The 13858-nt window shown below is 47.5% G+C and overlaps 1 protein-coding gene across 4 annotated transcripts in view; it reads right to left on the reverse strand.

The window, feature by feature from the left end:
- slc2a9l2 (solute carrier family 2 member 9, like 2) overlaps window positions 1-13858 on the reverse strand; it is a 102712-nt gene that overhangs the window by 40495 nt on the left and 48359 nt on the right. For all 4 annotated transcript variants that reach the window (XM_048970289.1, XM_048970288.1, XM_048970290.1 and 1 more), the window contains 2 exons: window positions 8660-8847; window positions 4585-4695 (listed from right to left, as the gene is read on the reverse strand). In XM_048970289.1, coding sequence (XP_048826246.1) covers window positions 4585-4695; window positions 8660-8847 — 299 coding nt within the window. The remainder of the gene's footprint in view (window positions 1-4584; window positions 4696-8659; window positions 8848-13858) is intronic.

Genomic DNA, 13858 nt, shown 5'->3' on the forward strand with positions numbered 1-13858 from the left:
TTGAAATAGCAAGTGAGTTTAATTAATGGAAACCTAAACAAACCAAGGGGTTGGCAAAGGCACATTATAGTTATTACCTGATGTATGAGAAACACTCAAGTTGCAGCACATTGGGAGGATTCTGGGGTGTGAAGATGGTTTAATGTAAAGGTGTGGTTTCATGTATGTGAAGGTACGTTTAATGTAAGCAGCGGGGAGTTTCCACACTGGGAAAGAGGCAGGCTGTGTATTTAGAATACGGGGTCTGACGTGGGGGTGGGGGGGCATGTTCAGGGGGTTGAGGGATGAAGAGGAGCCCAGACTTATCAGGCACGGGAACAGTAAAAGAACGGGCTGATCATCGCCAGGGGAACAGCCGTGAACCTTTTCGACCAAATCAAACCAAAACGAGCAGGCAGAAGGCTGAGCTTTCAGGTGCATTATGGGTACAGGAAAAGTCCAGTCATCCTTTACACCATTGGTTCTCAACCTTTTTTGCACTGTGAATCATTTTTTACCATGGCAGTTACTGTAGGTCACAACCCTATATCAAGAATAGGTGTAAAGTAATGATATGATCAAGCATGCAGTGCACTCTGCAATTTACGGCAATCAATGCAAAAATCTGATTGGGTGTGCCAGTGAACTTTAAATTAAGCATCTGTGGTTTGGCTTCTTGGATTGGTTGAGTTTTCACTAATTTTGCACTAAGCATTTGCAGACCCAAGACCTGTTTATATGGGTCAAATCTAGGACTGGCGCTGGGAAATCTGATCATGGATCAGCTTAGAAGCTTGCTGGTTTTAAAATGCTTACATTTCCAACTCTGCTTCGCGACCCCTTCAGAACTTGCCACGATCCAGATTTGAGAACTGTTGCAATTCTACAATTCCCTGAAAAAGAAGATACTGAGGACTTACGGGGGTGTTTTTATGAAGGAGCTGTATGAAGAGCTGGTTTTGCACTCTGACTGGCATGGTTTTGGGGGGGGGGGGAGAGCGCATCAGGGGTGAGGAGACAGGTGATAAACACAAAATCTCATCCTGAAAGTGACCCCATGGGGTCTGTCCAGTCAGAGGCCAGACAGCAACAGAGCCCCTCCCTGTCGTACCTCCCGCTGGCTACGGATCTCATCTTCTGAAATCCCAGAAACATTTCCGCACATTTTCAGATTCGAGCCCGTTGCCCATATTGTCAGAGGTCAGAAAAGGTCTGTGGTAAAATCACGGTGCACTGCTTTGATGCTGAATTAAAACACAGTGGCCTGGCTGAGCTCTGTGGCGCAGATTCACAGACAAAAGGCACCGCCCTGCACTTCTGCATGGGGGGAGTGGGCTTACCCCTGGTACATCTGTAACCCCAAAGCAGCTAAAATCTGCGTATAAAACACAACAGAGGTGATGTGAAGCTCAGCTGGTTGCGCACTGTTTACAAAACATGAACATATGACTTTGCAAGCTTCAGATTGCCTGTCTATTTCTATGATGCGTTGACGTGTTCTGTGATGATGATTGATTTTGATGCTATGTTTTGTTAACACTGTTTCCATATCCCAACACATCACAGAGCATTTTTTCTGACCCGTGAGCTCTGATGCTCCCCCCCTGCAGGAGGCGCTATCACGGACGACTGTGTGACTGTCCATCCGAGGACAAGCTTGTGACCTACTGCCCATGAAATCTTCACGTGTCACCTTCTTGCCATGTTGTCGTTTAAAGCTCCCTGAACAGGTCCCATTATTGGGGATCCCACCAAAGTCTGACTCAGACTGAACCTAGACTGACTGGACCCACCATCAGCTCTGTTTTAAATGTCACAGCTCATGAGGTATATGCAGAGGGTGCGCTGTAACATTTTCGACTGAAAGTACCTTTTGAGGTTCTGAGCGCAAGTCTGCCCATTAAAAATCTCTAAAGATTACCTCAGTTTTAGGTACATAACAGCATATAACACACGTAACAGAGCACATAACAAATGAAAACTCCCTAACACTCCTGCCCTCCATAACGACATCTCCATAGAGACGCGTCTGTGCTCCAACAACCAAACAGAGACTCAGTGGAAAGAACCCAAAGGCCCCTTTCTGAAAAGTACCATCTGCCAGCGTTAACGACAACATGACCAGCGGATGACTGACAGTAGCGGCTGGTATTACTCACAAACGGATCACTAAGGGAGCTTTTTAAGGTTCCATAAGCAGGCGCACTGAGGGAAAATGAGCTGTGAAAATGGAATTCTGCCAGGACATTTAGGTCGCCGATGCTTATCCACGCACTGCTTAAAAACAGCCCTGAACAGTTTAATCTGCAGCTTTGCGAATGTCTGCCTCCCTCTTTCTCACCTGGGGAAAGAGCTGGACTTTTTGAGAAGAGGGCAATTTGAAAAGAGGAAGAGACTGCACAATTTAGAAGAGATCTGGCTGAAAACTGGAGAGAGAAACACCCCCCACACACATGTGGCTGGGATTGTGTGGTGGTTGGTGTTTACTGCAGCCAGCAAGGCTTGGAGTAGAACTCTGAGCTGTGGCTGCTCTCCCATGGGAGGATTTCACCAAGAGCATCTGATGTTAGCAGAGCTCTTCATCAAACGCAGCCCACAGACGCGTCGCCGGGCCGAGATCCCACTAACCGCCGGGGCAGCAGCGCTGGTGACTGTCAGGCCGGCCTTAAAGCTGAGGGTCAGTGGGAGCTCAGAAGCTGCGTTCTCACCACAAAGGCCTGCCGGCTCAGTCTCTGGGGGCGCCTGCTCTTGTACCTTTGAGCCTTTGCAACCTAAGTTTCAGCACAATAGAAATGATAAATAAGAAACCCTAAAGCATCCAGTGGGCCAGCACAGACAATGACTGCAAACAGGCTGCATCCTTAATGATTTTCCTAATGATTTTTTCAGATGATTTCAGGTCTGCAATGCCTGTGTTTGTCCAGGGAGAGGCTCATGTGGGATATATTTCTGATCTGCACCCCCACCGATCCGTTTCTTCATTCATGCACTGACTAATCTAGACTGAACTGATTGACAGACACTGCATGATTAACCTAGACAGTGGTCGACTGAGACAGCACTGAATATCCTAGACTGGAGTGACCCTAATTAACTGTGTTAAATAACACTGAGCTGGTCTTCAACCAAATGTCAATGGAGAACACAGGTGCATTTTGGGTAGGACAACGCCATTGCCCCCATGTTTGACAGTTAATTGTACATTGGGATCTCACCTGGGAGCCTTAATGGTCACTGTGAGCCCCACTGATGTCTGAAAAACCAAGGGACACCAAGCTGTCATTATGTTAACAGGGAGACAAAAGCAGAGGGTGTGAATGTGTAGGGTTAGCTAAGGACACCCAGAGCAGAACATGTGGAACTATAAGTATTTCAGTGGCAAATCCCATAATGCACTGCATCACGATTCGAGTAAAGCAGACACCTGTACCTGTAAAGATGCAGATAAAGGTGGCGTGCCCCACAAATCCAACTCAGAAAGCCAGCAGATGTGATGGCCTCCTATCAGGATGTCTTGAACTATTATATCCTTAAAACTTCTTCAGACTTGTTTGTTTTTTATCAGTTCCTCTCTGCAAATTGCTCATCCCATCTGAAACCATTTTGATGGGGGGGCAGTCCTTATCTTTGTGGCATTTATTTTCCATAAGCCTCTGTGATGAGGGGGACATGACTCACGGCCCAGTGACTCAGAAGTATGCACACAGGGCAGCTGACGTGAATTTGCTTATGGATTTTCCGCTTTTCACTGAGTGGAAGGGACAAGGCACAGGTCTAACCCATTCCTGGGACTGGACTGCCGTCAGAAAACGCAACATGTCGGAAACTGACCTTTCCGTCAGGGAAGAATCAACAAGACATTGTATGCAATGTGACATACGATGCTAACATTTCACCTCAGTGATGTCCAATCCACAGACGCCATTACGGCAAGCCAAACATTCAAGGGACATCTTGGCGTAACCAATAAAGGCCTGAAATTGTAGAAGTTCTACAAGAAGAGAAACAGTGACCTTCGACCTTTCAAGTTCATCTGTGGTTCGCTGTGGAAAGTTATATGTTTTGTGTGCATCCAAGCACTGCTAATGACTGTGTTAACAGGCACTGCAGCCCGGAATAATAGTGGGTGGGGCTTCTCACAAAGGCAAGCTAATCCATCAGCTAGAAAAGGGAGAATGGATGGCACAGGTGACCAATGAAGCATGAAGTGTGAATGGCCAGTAAATTCACACACTTCCGTGCAGATGCCCGAAGAAGGCTGCCAGGTCAAACCCTTAACCCTTAACAATAACCCTTAACCCTTAACTTCTCCAGGGACCGTCGAACTCTCTTTTCTTAATGGTACATCCCTTTGAATAAAAGCAGCCCAATAAATAAATGCGCACACATGTTGGTGAAATATGGTGTTATGGTCAGATTGTGCGAATAAGGGATCATGAACATGATCATCTGTGACTCACGGCATGGAGCCAGGCCGTCACCTGCAGCATGATGTCATGGATTTTTCCGGAAACCTCTACACATCTGTTAAGAAAAACTTCCTTTGCCCCATCACTCACTCAAATGCCACTCCATCCGGGCATGGGGGAGCCGAGCCACACTCACCGAACAGATGGCCGCCAGGGTCTCCACACCCCCTGTGGTCAGGGTGATGTAAGGGATCGTGTTCTCTGCAAAGCCCGCCTCCCGAAGGATCCCATTGGTGTAGTACCAGATCTGTTAACAGACATGAGAACACAAAGGCACCCAATGGATTTGATTCAGGTATTCACAAAACCAGTCTCCCGCACATTCCCACTGATCCATGGCCATTCCTCCAGAAGCACATTTGTGAGGTCAGGTAGTGATGTTGGACGTGAAGGTTCATTGCAAAGGTGCTTGATGGGGTAAAGGTTAGGACTCAGTGCGGGCCAATCAAGTTCTTCCACACCAAACTCACACAACCATGTCTTTAAGGACCTTGCTTTGTGCACTGGGGCACAGTCATGCTGGAACAGCAAAGGGCCTTCCCCAAACTGTTCCTACAAAGTCAGAAGCAAAGATTTGTCCAAAACGTCTTGGTATGCTGAAGCATTAAGAGTTCCCTTCATTTTTAACTAAGGGGCCCAGCCCAACCCCTGAAAAACAACCCCATACCATTATTCCTCCTCCACCAAACTTTACAGTTGGTATAAAGCAGTCAGGCAGGTAACGTTCTCCTGGCATCCGCCAAATCTAGATTCATCCATCAGACTGTCAGACAGAGAGGTGTGATTCATCACTCTGCAGAACACCTTATCACTGCTCCAGAGTCCAATGGTGGCGTGCTTTACACCACTCCATCTGACGTTTGGCATTGAGCTTGGTGAGGTGAGGCTTGCATGCAGCTGCGCGACCATGGAAGCACATTCCATGAAGCTCCTGGTGCACAGTTTTTGTGTTGGGGTTTGGAACTCTGCAGTCACTGAGTCATAAGAGCTTTGGCAACTTTTACACGCTATGCGCTTCAGCACTGGCCCTGTTACTTTACGTGGTCTGCCACTTCATGGCTGAATTTCTGTTGTTTCTAAACAATTCCACTTTGTAGTAACACCAGTTACATTTGACCATGAAATATATAGCATGGAAGAAATTTCACAAACTGACTTATTGCAAAGGTTCCATTTATGCCAGTACTACGATTAAATTCACTGAGCTCTTCGGAATGACCTATTCTTTCACAAATGTAACCTGACTGCATGGCTGGGTGCTTTATTTTGTACACCTGAATGAAACACTTAAATTCAGTGGACTTTTGTCCCTATAGAATATATATAATTTGTAATATTTCCATAACACTATTTGTTAGACGCTGACACTTTTTTTATAACTAAATCTGTTACCTCACTCTAAATACCCTCAGGAACTGACAGCAGAAGTTCTAAGATCTCTTAAGTTGCTTCCAGACATTTTGACAAACAGGTTACCATGGAGCCTGCAGGCCATTTTTAGAGTGAGGGCAATTTAGGAAGGATGCAGAGAGGCAACTGGTTTAAATATCAATGGTTCTGCTGCAGTCACTAATCCCAAGGTCTAATTATGCGCCCAAGTCTTTGGTGTCGAGCTGGACCTGCCAATGGCTGCAGGGGTCCCAAGTTGAAAAGTTTCCCTCCTCTTCTCCATCAGATCAGTAGCTTAGGTTTGTAACTGGAACTCACAGCACCGACTCGAGAATATAAGGCCAGAACAAATGATGTCACAGCTCAGCCCTGCCCTGGTTGTCTGGGGTAAATATAATAGAAGAGTGTTAATGCAGCAGCACCGGCAAAATCAGGAGGCACTAAGAAATGTGCTTCATTACGCTGACTCTCTGTCCTCTCACCCAAGGGAATCTCTGACTTGTGAGGTTTCCAGCCATTGAAAGCCCTCTCCCCCATAGAATATAAACAACCTCCAATTTTATTTATGAAAAAATCATCCAGGAAAAATAAGCATGCATAACCATTTTCAAACTGAGGGACCTGATTTGTAAAAAATGCATCTGAAAGACACAATCGTGCTTCTCGCTGTTCCCATTACCGTGCAGATCCAGGAGAAAATTCAGACGCACATTGACTATTCATTGAATTTCTGCCATCTGTAATGCAAAGTACTGCAAAGATAAAATATTGAAAATAACTCATCTCTTTGGAATGAAAGCCAGTTCTTCTTCCATGTCAAGCAGAAGTGGTTTTGAGGCAAGTGGCCCTTCAGTGCAGAGGGGAAGGTGTGGGCAGAGTTATGTGTGGGAAGCAGGGGGTGGGGCTACCCGCTAGAGACAGAGATTGGCCAGGCTTGGCTTCAGTCTAGTTATCTGATTAGCAAGTTGACTCACTTGGGACGCCATTTTTTATAAACTGTAGAAACTCTAAAAAATGGTAGAAAAACAGCCTCCCAGAAGGTACATATGCCTACATGCACCAACCTGCAGGTGTCTCTTGGAAACCCCACAAACCATATAAATAGCAGAAACCCCACAAACCATACAAACAGCAGAAACCCCACAAACTATTAACAGCAGAAACCCCACAAACCATATAAACAGCAGAAACCCCACAAACCATACAAACAGCAGAAACCCCACAAACAGCAGAAACCCCACAAACCATACAAACAACAGAAACCCCACAAACCATACAAACAGCAGAAACCCCACAAACCATATAAACAGCAGAAACCCCACAAACCATTAACAGCAGCTTCAGGGATCCAGCCAAAGGTGTGCATGACCTGCTAAGGCAAAACATCAGCTGCCCTCCGCGGAAACTGCAGCACGTGGCGAATTGCGTGTCGGCACAGGCCGAGGGGGCTGACACCCAAAGGAGCTCACTCAGGGTGCGCTGCCATTCAGTCCCGTCCCCACCGTCCCTTAGCCTGTTCCATCCGTTTTCCCCATTCCATCCATTTACCCCTTAACGATGGCATCACACCATTTCAAAGGCATTTCTCTATACAACACTACAGTTTAGTAATTCAACACCGGCCTGTTAATTATTCATATATGACTGGCAGCTTATATTTCAATAGCTGGTGTACAATGTTTATTCGGCAATGTAGGTAAACAGAATGTCACCGCTGCCAGTTCCCATATCTGCTGCTTCGAAGCAAAACGTTATCTCATTTTTCACTGAAGTAAATATCACACTATCGACTCACAGTCCATAGCCACCGATTTCCCAGTTTTTTTCTTTGATCACAATTCACCAGTCCGTCAAGTAAACACAGAAAAGTGTTTATAAGGTTATTTTTTATTATCAAAATCGGACTAGGAGCATGGCACCGTAATTCATGGTAATGATTTCAATCACGGTTCCTGTAGTGTGACTGATAGAAGACTGAATGGGGAAGACAGTACAGCTCCAGAAGCCCGTCTCCCACAATGCACGGCGATCACACAGGAAAAGAAAACACCAATTAAAGAGAATCTTTTCCTGCTGCTTTCACAGCATGTGCGGTGAGCTGAGATTATTACCTACGGGCCACTGCTGCCTGGGCGTACAGCCTTTTGTGCTTTTGAATGAAAGGTGAGATTGTGTACAAAGTGACTTGCTTTCAGTCAGCGCTTAGTTTTGAGGATTAATCTAGTTACTCCGATCATCCCAAACAGGCAGATTCCCTCTTTCATCTCGCCAGCCACACAGGTGCCTGATCTCGTGGCTGCGGAGGGGTATGGCCTGAAATTAAAATATGCAAATGCTAATGAAGAGTCCCGTCCTGGAACAGAAGCCAATGCGACCTGGCAGCTGTGGAGAAGGACAAGAAACTGACAGAAAGGGGGTGCAAGGGGAAATGCGAGACACCGGGGGGCATCAGAAACTGGAAAAACCACAAAAGGAGTGTCCGGAGGTATGATATCCGATCATGCTTAGAGTTAGGTGAAACATGCTGGGTGGGGCCACTTTCTCATTATTTTGGTCAATCTAGACTGAGGTACCTGTTTTTGCTAGTTGTCTCTTACTACTACGGTGATCCTGCTGCACTAGTACTAGTCTACAAGGATAACTATTATGGCAAAGGCACTGGGACTGAGGAGGGAGAGTCAGGCAGGCAAGCAGGTTTGGGGAGTTTATAACTTCAGGCCTGTCCTGTAACTGACACGTGACCCCGTCAGAGATTCTGCTCCTGTTTTCCTGGGCAGCTTTTGGACAGCTCCGTCCTCGGAGACCGGCCGGCAGGTACTCACCGCGTTCAGGCCACACAGCTGGTAGCAGGCCATGGTCACCACAACCGTGACCACCTGCCAGCGCACGGCACGGCACCGGAGCAGCTGGCCCACCGAGGCAGTGCGCATGGTGGTCTGGGCCCGGCTCTCAGCGTGGACCTCCTCCAGCTCCGCCGACACGTCCTCCTTACCCAGGAAGGCCTGAAACGCTGTGGGGCGGGGGAGGAGGAGGTGTCAGGAAACGGAAATAAGCCCTTCTCTGAGTTCCATCACCAGCTCCCATGGGGCTGGACGCAAACCTAGCTCATTGTGACCCATTCGTGCATCATAACCAGCCCAATTAGCAGAGCACAGGCACACTCGTTATAGGGAGCAGGCCAACGGGGAAATCCCCTGCTGTAATTTATCCTTTAGCAAAATGTCAAAACCATTAAAATAATGGAGGCAATTTGGTAACTATGATAGGAAGGTGGGGTGGGGGGGTCAGCATACTCCTGACCTTGAAGGAAGCCAGCCTAGCGCCCCCCTCTGACAGGTTGTTCGCGGGCGGAAAGCGATACAGCACTGAACAAGTGACAGCTGAATGTCACTTTGATGTGCAGGATCTCGCTGGTATTCGAAAGCTGTGTGCAGTGATTGAGAGAGGCTTCCCTCCCTTTGTACTCCCTTCATGTTTCTTCATGTTTTCTCGCATTCTTACCACCATTATAATACCATGAAGCTGGTCTCGCTGTATCGCCCCCCCCCACTGTTCACCTTCAAAACTGCAATTTCTCACAGATACTTGCTAATGCTATTGAGACTTGGGAAGCGATGAAATACAAATAACTGCCTTATGTAACCTGCCAAAATATCCCTCTAGTCATTTTTTTCTCTCACAACTCCTAAATAATAAATCTGAAAAAGAGGGATGTTTTCTGATGTGTTTATGAAGAAGGTGAAACTGATCTCACGCCACCTTCTGCAGACACAGCACCTCTCACAGGATGTGTTGATGTTCCTCCCTCCTACTGACAGCATAAGCCCCTCCCACTGGCACATAACTCCAGGCTGCAGGCTTAACTTTCTCACCGTCAATGTGCTTTTTTCTGTTTTTTTTTTTGCCAAACCCCATTCGGTGAGAGCGAAGCGGCTGTTCCAGCTGGATGTCTGTCAAAAAAACTATCAAATTTGTGGACATTTTACAGCTATTTTGTCTTTAAGGAGGAGAGGCGAAATATCACACTGCCATGCATATTATGTGGTCCAGCTGTCAAAATCCTGGCAACATTAAGGAGCTCAACGTCAAGCTTAAAGTAACATTTAGACGTAAAACTAGACGACCAACCGCTAACATTAGCTACCCAGAGTTAGTTGGTATTATGCTCTTTACACAAAGCCTGACAGGCACATAGGCTACCTGTATATCAATATTACTTCTACAAATTAAGACAATACTGTACTGTACTTCAGTTTTATTTGTAGAGCCCAAAATCACATGGACAACACATAGAACACTGTCTGTCCTTAATCTTCCATACAGGATTGAATAATTTCCTCATTAGCGTGATTATTATTAGGCCAAACTGCATTATATGAGTACTGTTACTTGCTCTTTGCCGTGTCTAGAGGGGGAAAATGCCATGTGGAGACTTTCTGTCTCACGGTTTTTACCCTGACAGCATTCCATAATAATGTATGTATTTTATTATTTTAATAACACATGTCCTGTTACCTATCCAAGCTCCTCCCCCTATCTCTAAGAGAGAGCCCAGCCACCCTGTGGAGGAAACTCATTTCGGCCACTTGCACTCGTGATTTCATTCTTTCAGTCACTACCCACAGCTCGTGACCATCGTTGCCTTTTGGCTCAGCTCTTTCTTCACCATGACAGACCGATGCAGTGCCTGCATCACTGCTGATGCCGCACCGATCCGCCTGTTGATCCCCCGCTCCATCCTTCCCTCACTCGTGAACAAGACCCCAAGATACTTAAACTCTTCCACTTGGGGGAGGACCCCATCCCCGACCCGGAGAGAGCATTCTACCCTTTTCCGGCTGAGGACCATGATCTCAGATTTGGAGGTGCTGATTCTCATCCCAGCCGCTTCACACTCGGCTGCAAACTGTCCCAGTGAGAGCCAAAGATCACGGTCCGATGAAGCCAACAGAACCACATCATCTACAAAAAGCAGAAACCTAATCCTGAGGTCACCAAACCTCAGCACTCTCAATGCCCTGGCTGTGCCTAGAAATTCTGTCCATAAAAACTATGAGCAGAATTGGTGACAAAGGGCAGCCCTGGCAGAGTCCAACCTTCACCGTAAACTAATCTGACTTAGTGTCACCTATGCGGACCAGGCTCTGGCACTCGTCATACAGGGACCGAACCGCCCTTAAAAGGAACCCCGGCATCCCATACTCCCGGAGCACCCTCCACAGGACTCCCCGAGGGACACAATCGAATGCCTTCTCCAAGTCCACAAAACACATGTAGACTGGTTGGGCAAACTCCCATGAATCCTTCAAAACCCTGCAGAGAGTATAGAGCTGGTCCACTGTTCCACGGCCAGGGCGAAAACACACTGCTCCTCCTGAATCCGAGATACGACAATCTGAAGGACCATCCACTCCAGAACCCCCGAATAGACCTTACCAGGGAGGCTGAGGAGTTTGATCCCCCTATAGTTGGAGTCCATTTTCTTAAAGGGGGGACCACCACCCCGGTCTGCCAGTCCAGAGGCACTGCCCCCGATGTCAACACAATGCTGCAGATGAGTGTCAACCAGGACAGTCCCATGGCATCCAGAGCCTTAAGGAACTCCGGGCGGATCTCATCCACCCCCGGGGCCCGGCCACCGAGGAGCTTTTTAACACCTCAGTGACCCCCGCCCCAGAAATAGGGGAGTCCACACCCAAATCCCCATACTCTGCTTCCACGCTGAAAGGCGTGTTGGTGGGATTGAGGAGGCCTTCAAAGTATTCCCTCCACCGACCCAAAATGTCCCGAGTTGAGGTCAGCAGCACCCCATCCCCACCATAAACAGTGTTGATGTTGCACCGCTTTCTTTCCCAGAGCCGCCGGATGGTGGATCAGAATCTCCTCGAAGCCGTTTGGAAGTCATTTTCCATGGCCTGGCCAAACTCCTCCCACACCCAAGTTTTTGCCTCAGCGACCGCCGAAGCCACATTCTGCTTGGCCTGCCAGTAGCTGTCAGCTGCCTCTGGAGTCCCACAGGCCAAAAAGGCCTGATAGGACTCCTTCTTCAGCTTGACGGCATCCCTCACCACTGGTGTCCACCAGCAGGTTCGGGGATTGCCGCTGCGACAGGCACCAACCACCTTACGGCCACAGCTCCAGTCAGCTGCCTCCACAATGCAGCCGCGGAACATGGCCCATTCGGACTCAATGTCCCCCGCCTCACCTGGGATAGGGGAGAAATTCTGCCGGAAGTTCTGCACCATGGGTACATGCCTGGCCACCAGGCGTTCATCATTGAGCCCCACCCCCAGGCCTGGCTCCTGGCAAGGGAAACCGTGGATCCAATATCTTTTTCGTCATTAAAAGTCTTGTGAGCCGCACTTCGTCTGGTTCCTACTCACGACCTGTTTGCCTTGGGTGACCCTACCAGGCACATAAATACCCGGGCAACATAGCTCCTGGGATCATTGGAACACGCAAACCCCTCCACCACGATAAGGTGTCGGCTCTAGGAGAAGGTCCTGTTGCCTAATAAAAAGTAATCTTTTCACATTTCCGTACTTTTGTCTTGTGTTTTTTGCCATTGATGTAATCCAGAAGTAACTAAAACTAATTAGTTACATAACTTTTATTTGGAGATACTTAGATTACATTACTGATTACATTTGTCAACAGGCAATTGGTAACTGTACTGTATTCCATGTTTAAAGCAACTTACCCAACACTGCTCACAACTAAGTCGTTGTTTTATTTAGATTTATATAGAGGATGATTCCTTCCCCCTGCAGACCATTAGAACGCTGAGCTGTTAGGAGAGTGGGTGGCTTATGAGTGACCCCCACAGCATGAGGCGACAGTTTGGTCTCTAGAGGAAAGATGCTCCTGTCAGGGGGCTCATTCACCATCTAAACATGGTCATGTTCCTCAGGATTGGCCCAGCGGTGGGGGCTCGAAATGTGCTCAGCAGTCCCCTCAACCAAACGAAAAGAAGAAACAGCAAGGAAATACACCCTAATAGACAGGAAGATGGAACAAGTCCATCTTATGTCACTGACCAATATCTGACTATATTAAGGTTTAACTGCTGCATTCAATGGAAACGAAATGCACAAGTGACAATAAATATAAGGCAAGATCATGCAGAGCTCACACGCTTACTCTGACTCATTAGTCTGCGGAGGTCACAAGCTCACTCTGATTCATTAGTCTGCAGAGTGCCACATGCTCACTCTGATTCATTAGTCTGCGGAGCTCACACGCTCACTCTGATTCATTAGTCTGCGGAGCTCACACGCTCACTCTGATTCATTAGTCTGCGGAGCTCACACGCTCACTCTGATTCATTAGTCTGCGGAGGTCACACACTCACTCTGATTCATTAGTCTGCAGAGTGCCACATGCTCACTCTGACTCATTAGTCTGCGGAGGTCACACACTCACTCTGATTCATTAGTCTGCAGAGTGCCACATGCTCACTCTGACTCATTAGTCTGCGGAGGTCACAAGCTCACTCTGATTCATTAGTCTGCAGAGTGCCACATGTTCACTCTGATTCATTAGTCTGCGGAGCTCACACACTCACTCTGATTCATTAGTCTGCAGAGTGCCACATGCTCACTCTGACTCATTAGTCTGCGGAGGTCACAAGCTCACTCTGATTCATTAGTCTGCAGAGTGCCACATGCTCACTCTGATTCATTAGTCTGCGGAGGTCACAAGCTCACTCTGAGTCATTAGTCTGCGGAGGTCACAAGCTCACTCTGATTCATTAGTCTGCAGAGTGCCACATGCTCACTCTGATTCATTAGTCTGCGAAGGTCACAAGCTCACTCTGATTCATTAGTCTGCGGAGCTCACACACTCACTCTGATTCATTAGTCTGCAGAGTGCCACATGCTCACTCTGATTCATTAGTCTGCGGAGGTCACAAACTCACTCTGATTCATTAGTCTGCGGAGCTCACACGCTGACTCTGATTCATTAGTCTGCAGAGTGCCACATGCTCACTCTGATTCATTAGTCTGCAGAGGTCACACGCT

This window comes from Brienomyrus brachyistius, chromosome 12 (assembly GCF_023856365.1).
Source record: "Brienomyrus brachyistius isolate T26 chromosome 12, BBRACH_0.4, whole genome shotgun sequence".
Lineage (NCBI taxonomy): Eukaryota > Metazoa > Chordata > Actinopteri > Osteoglossiformes > Mormyridae > Brienomyrus > Brienomyrus brachyistius.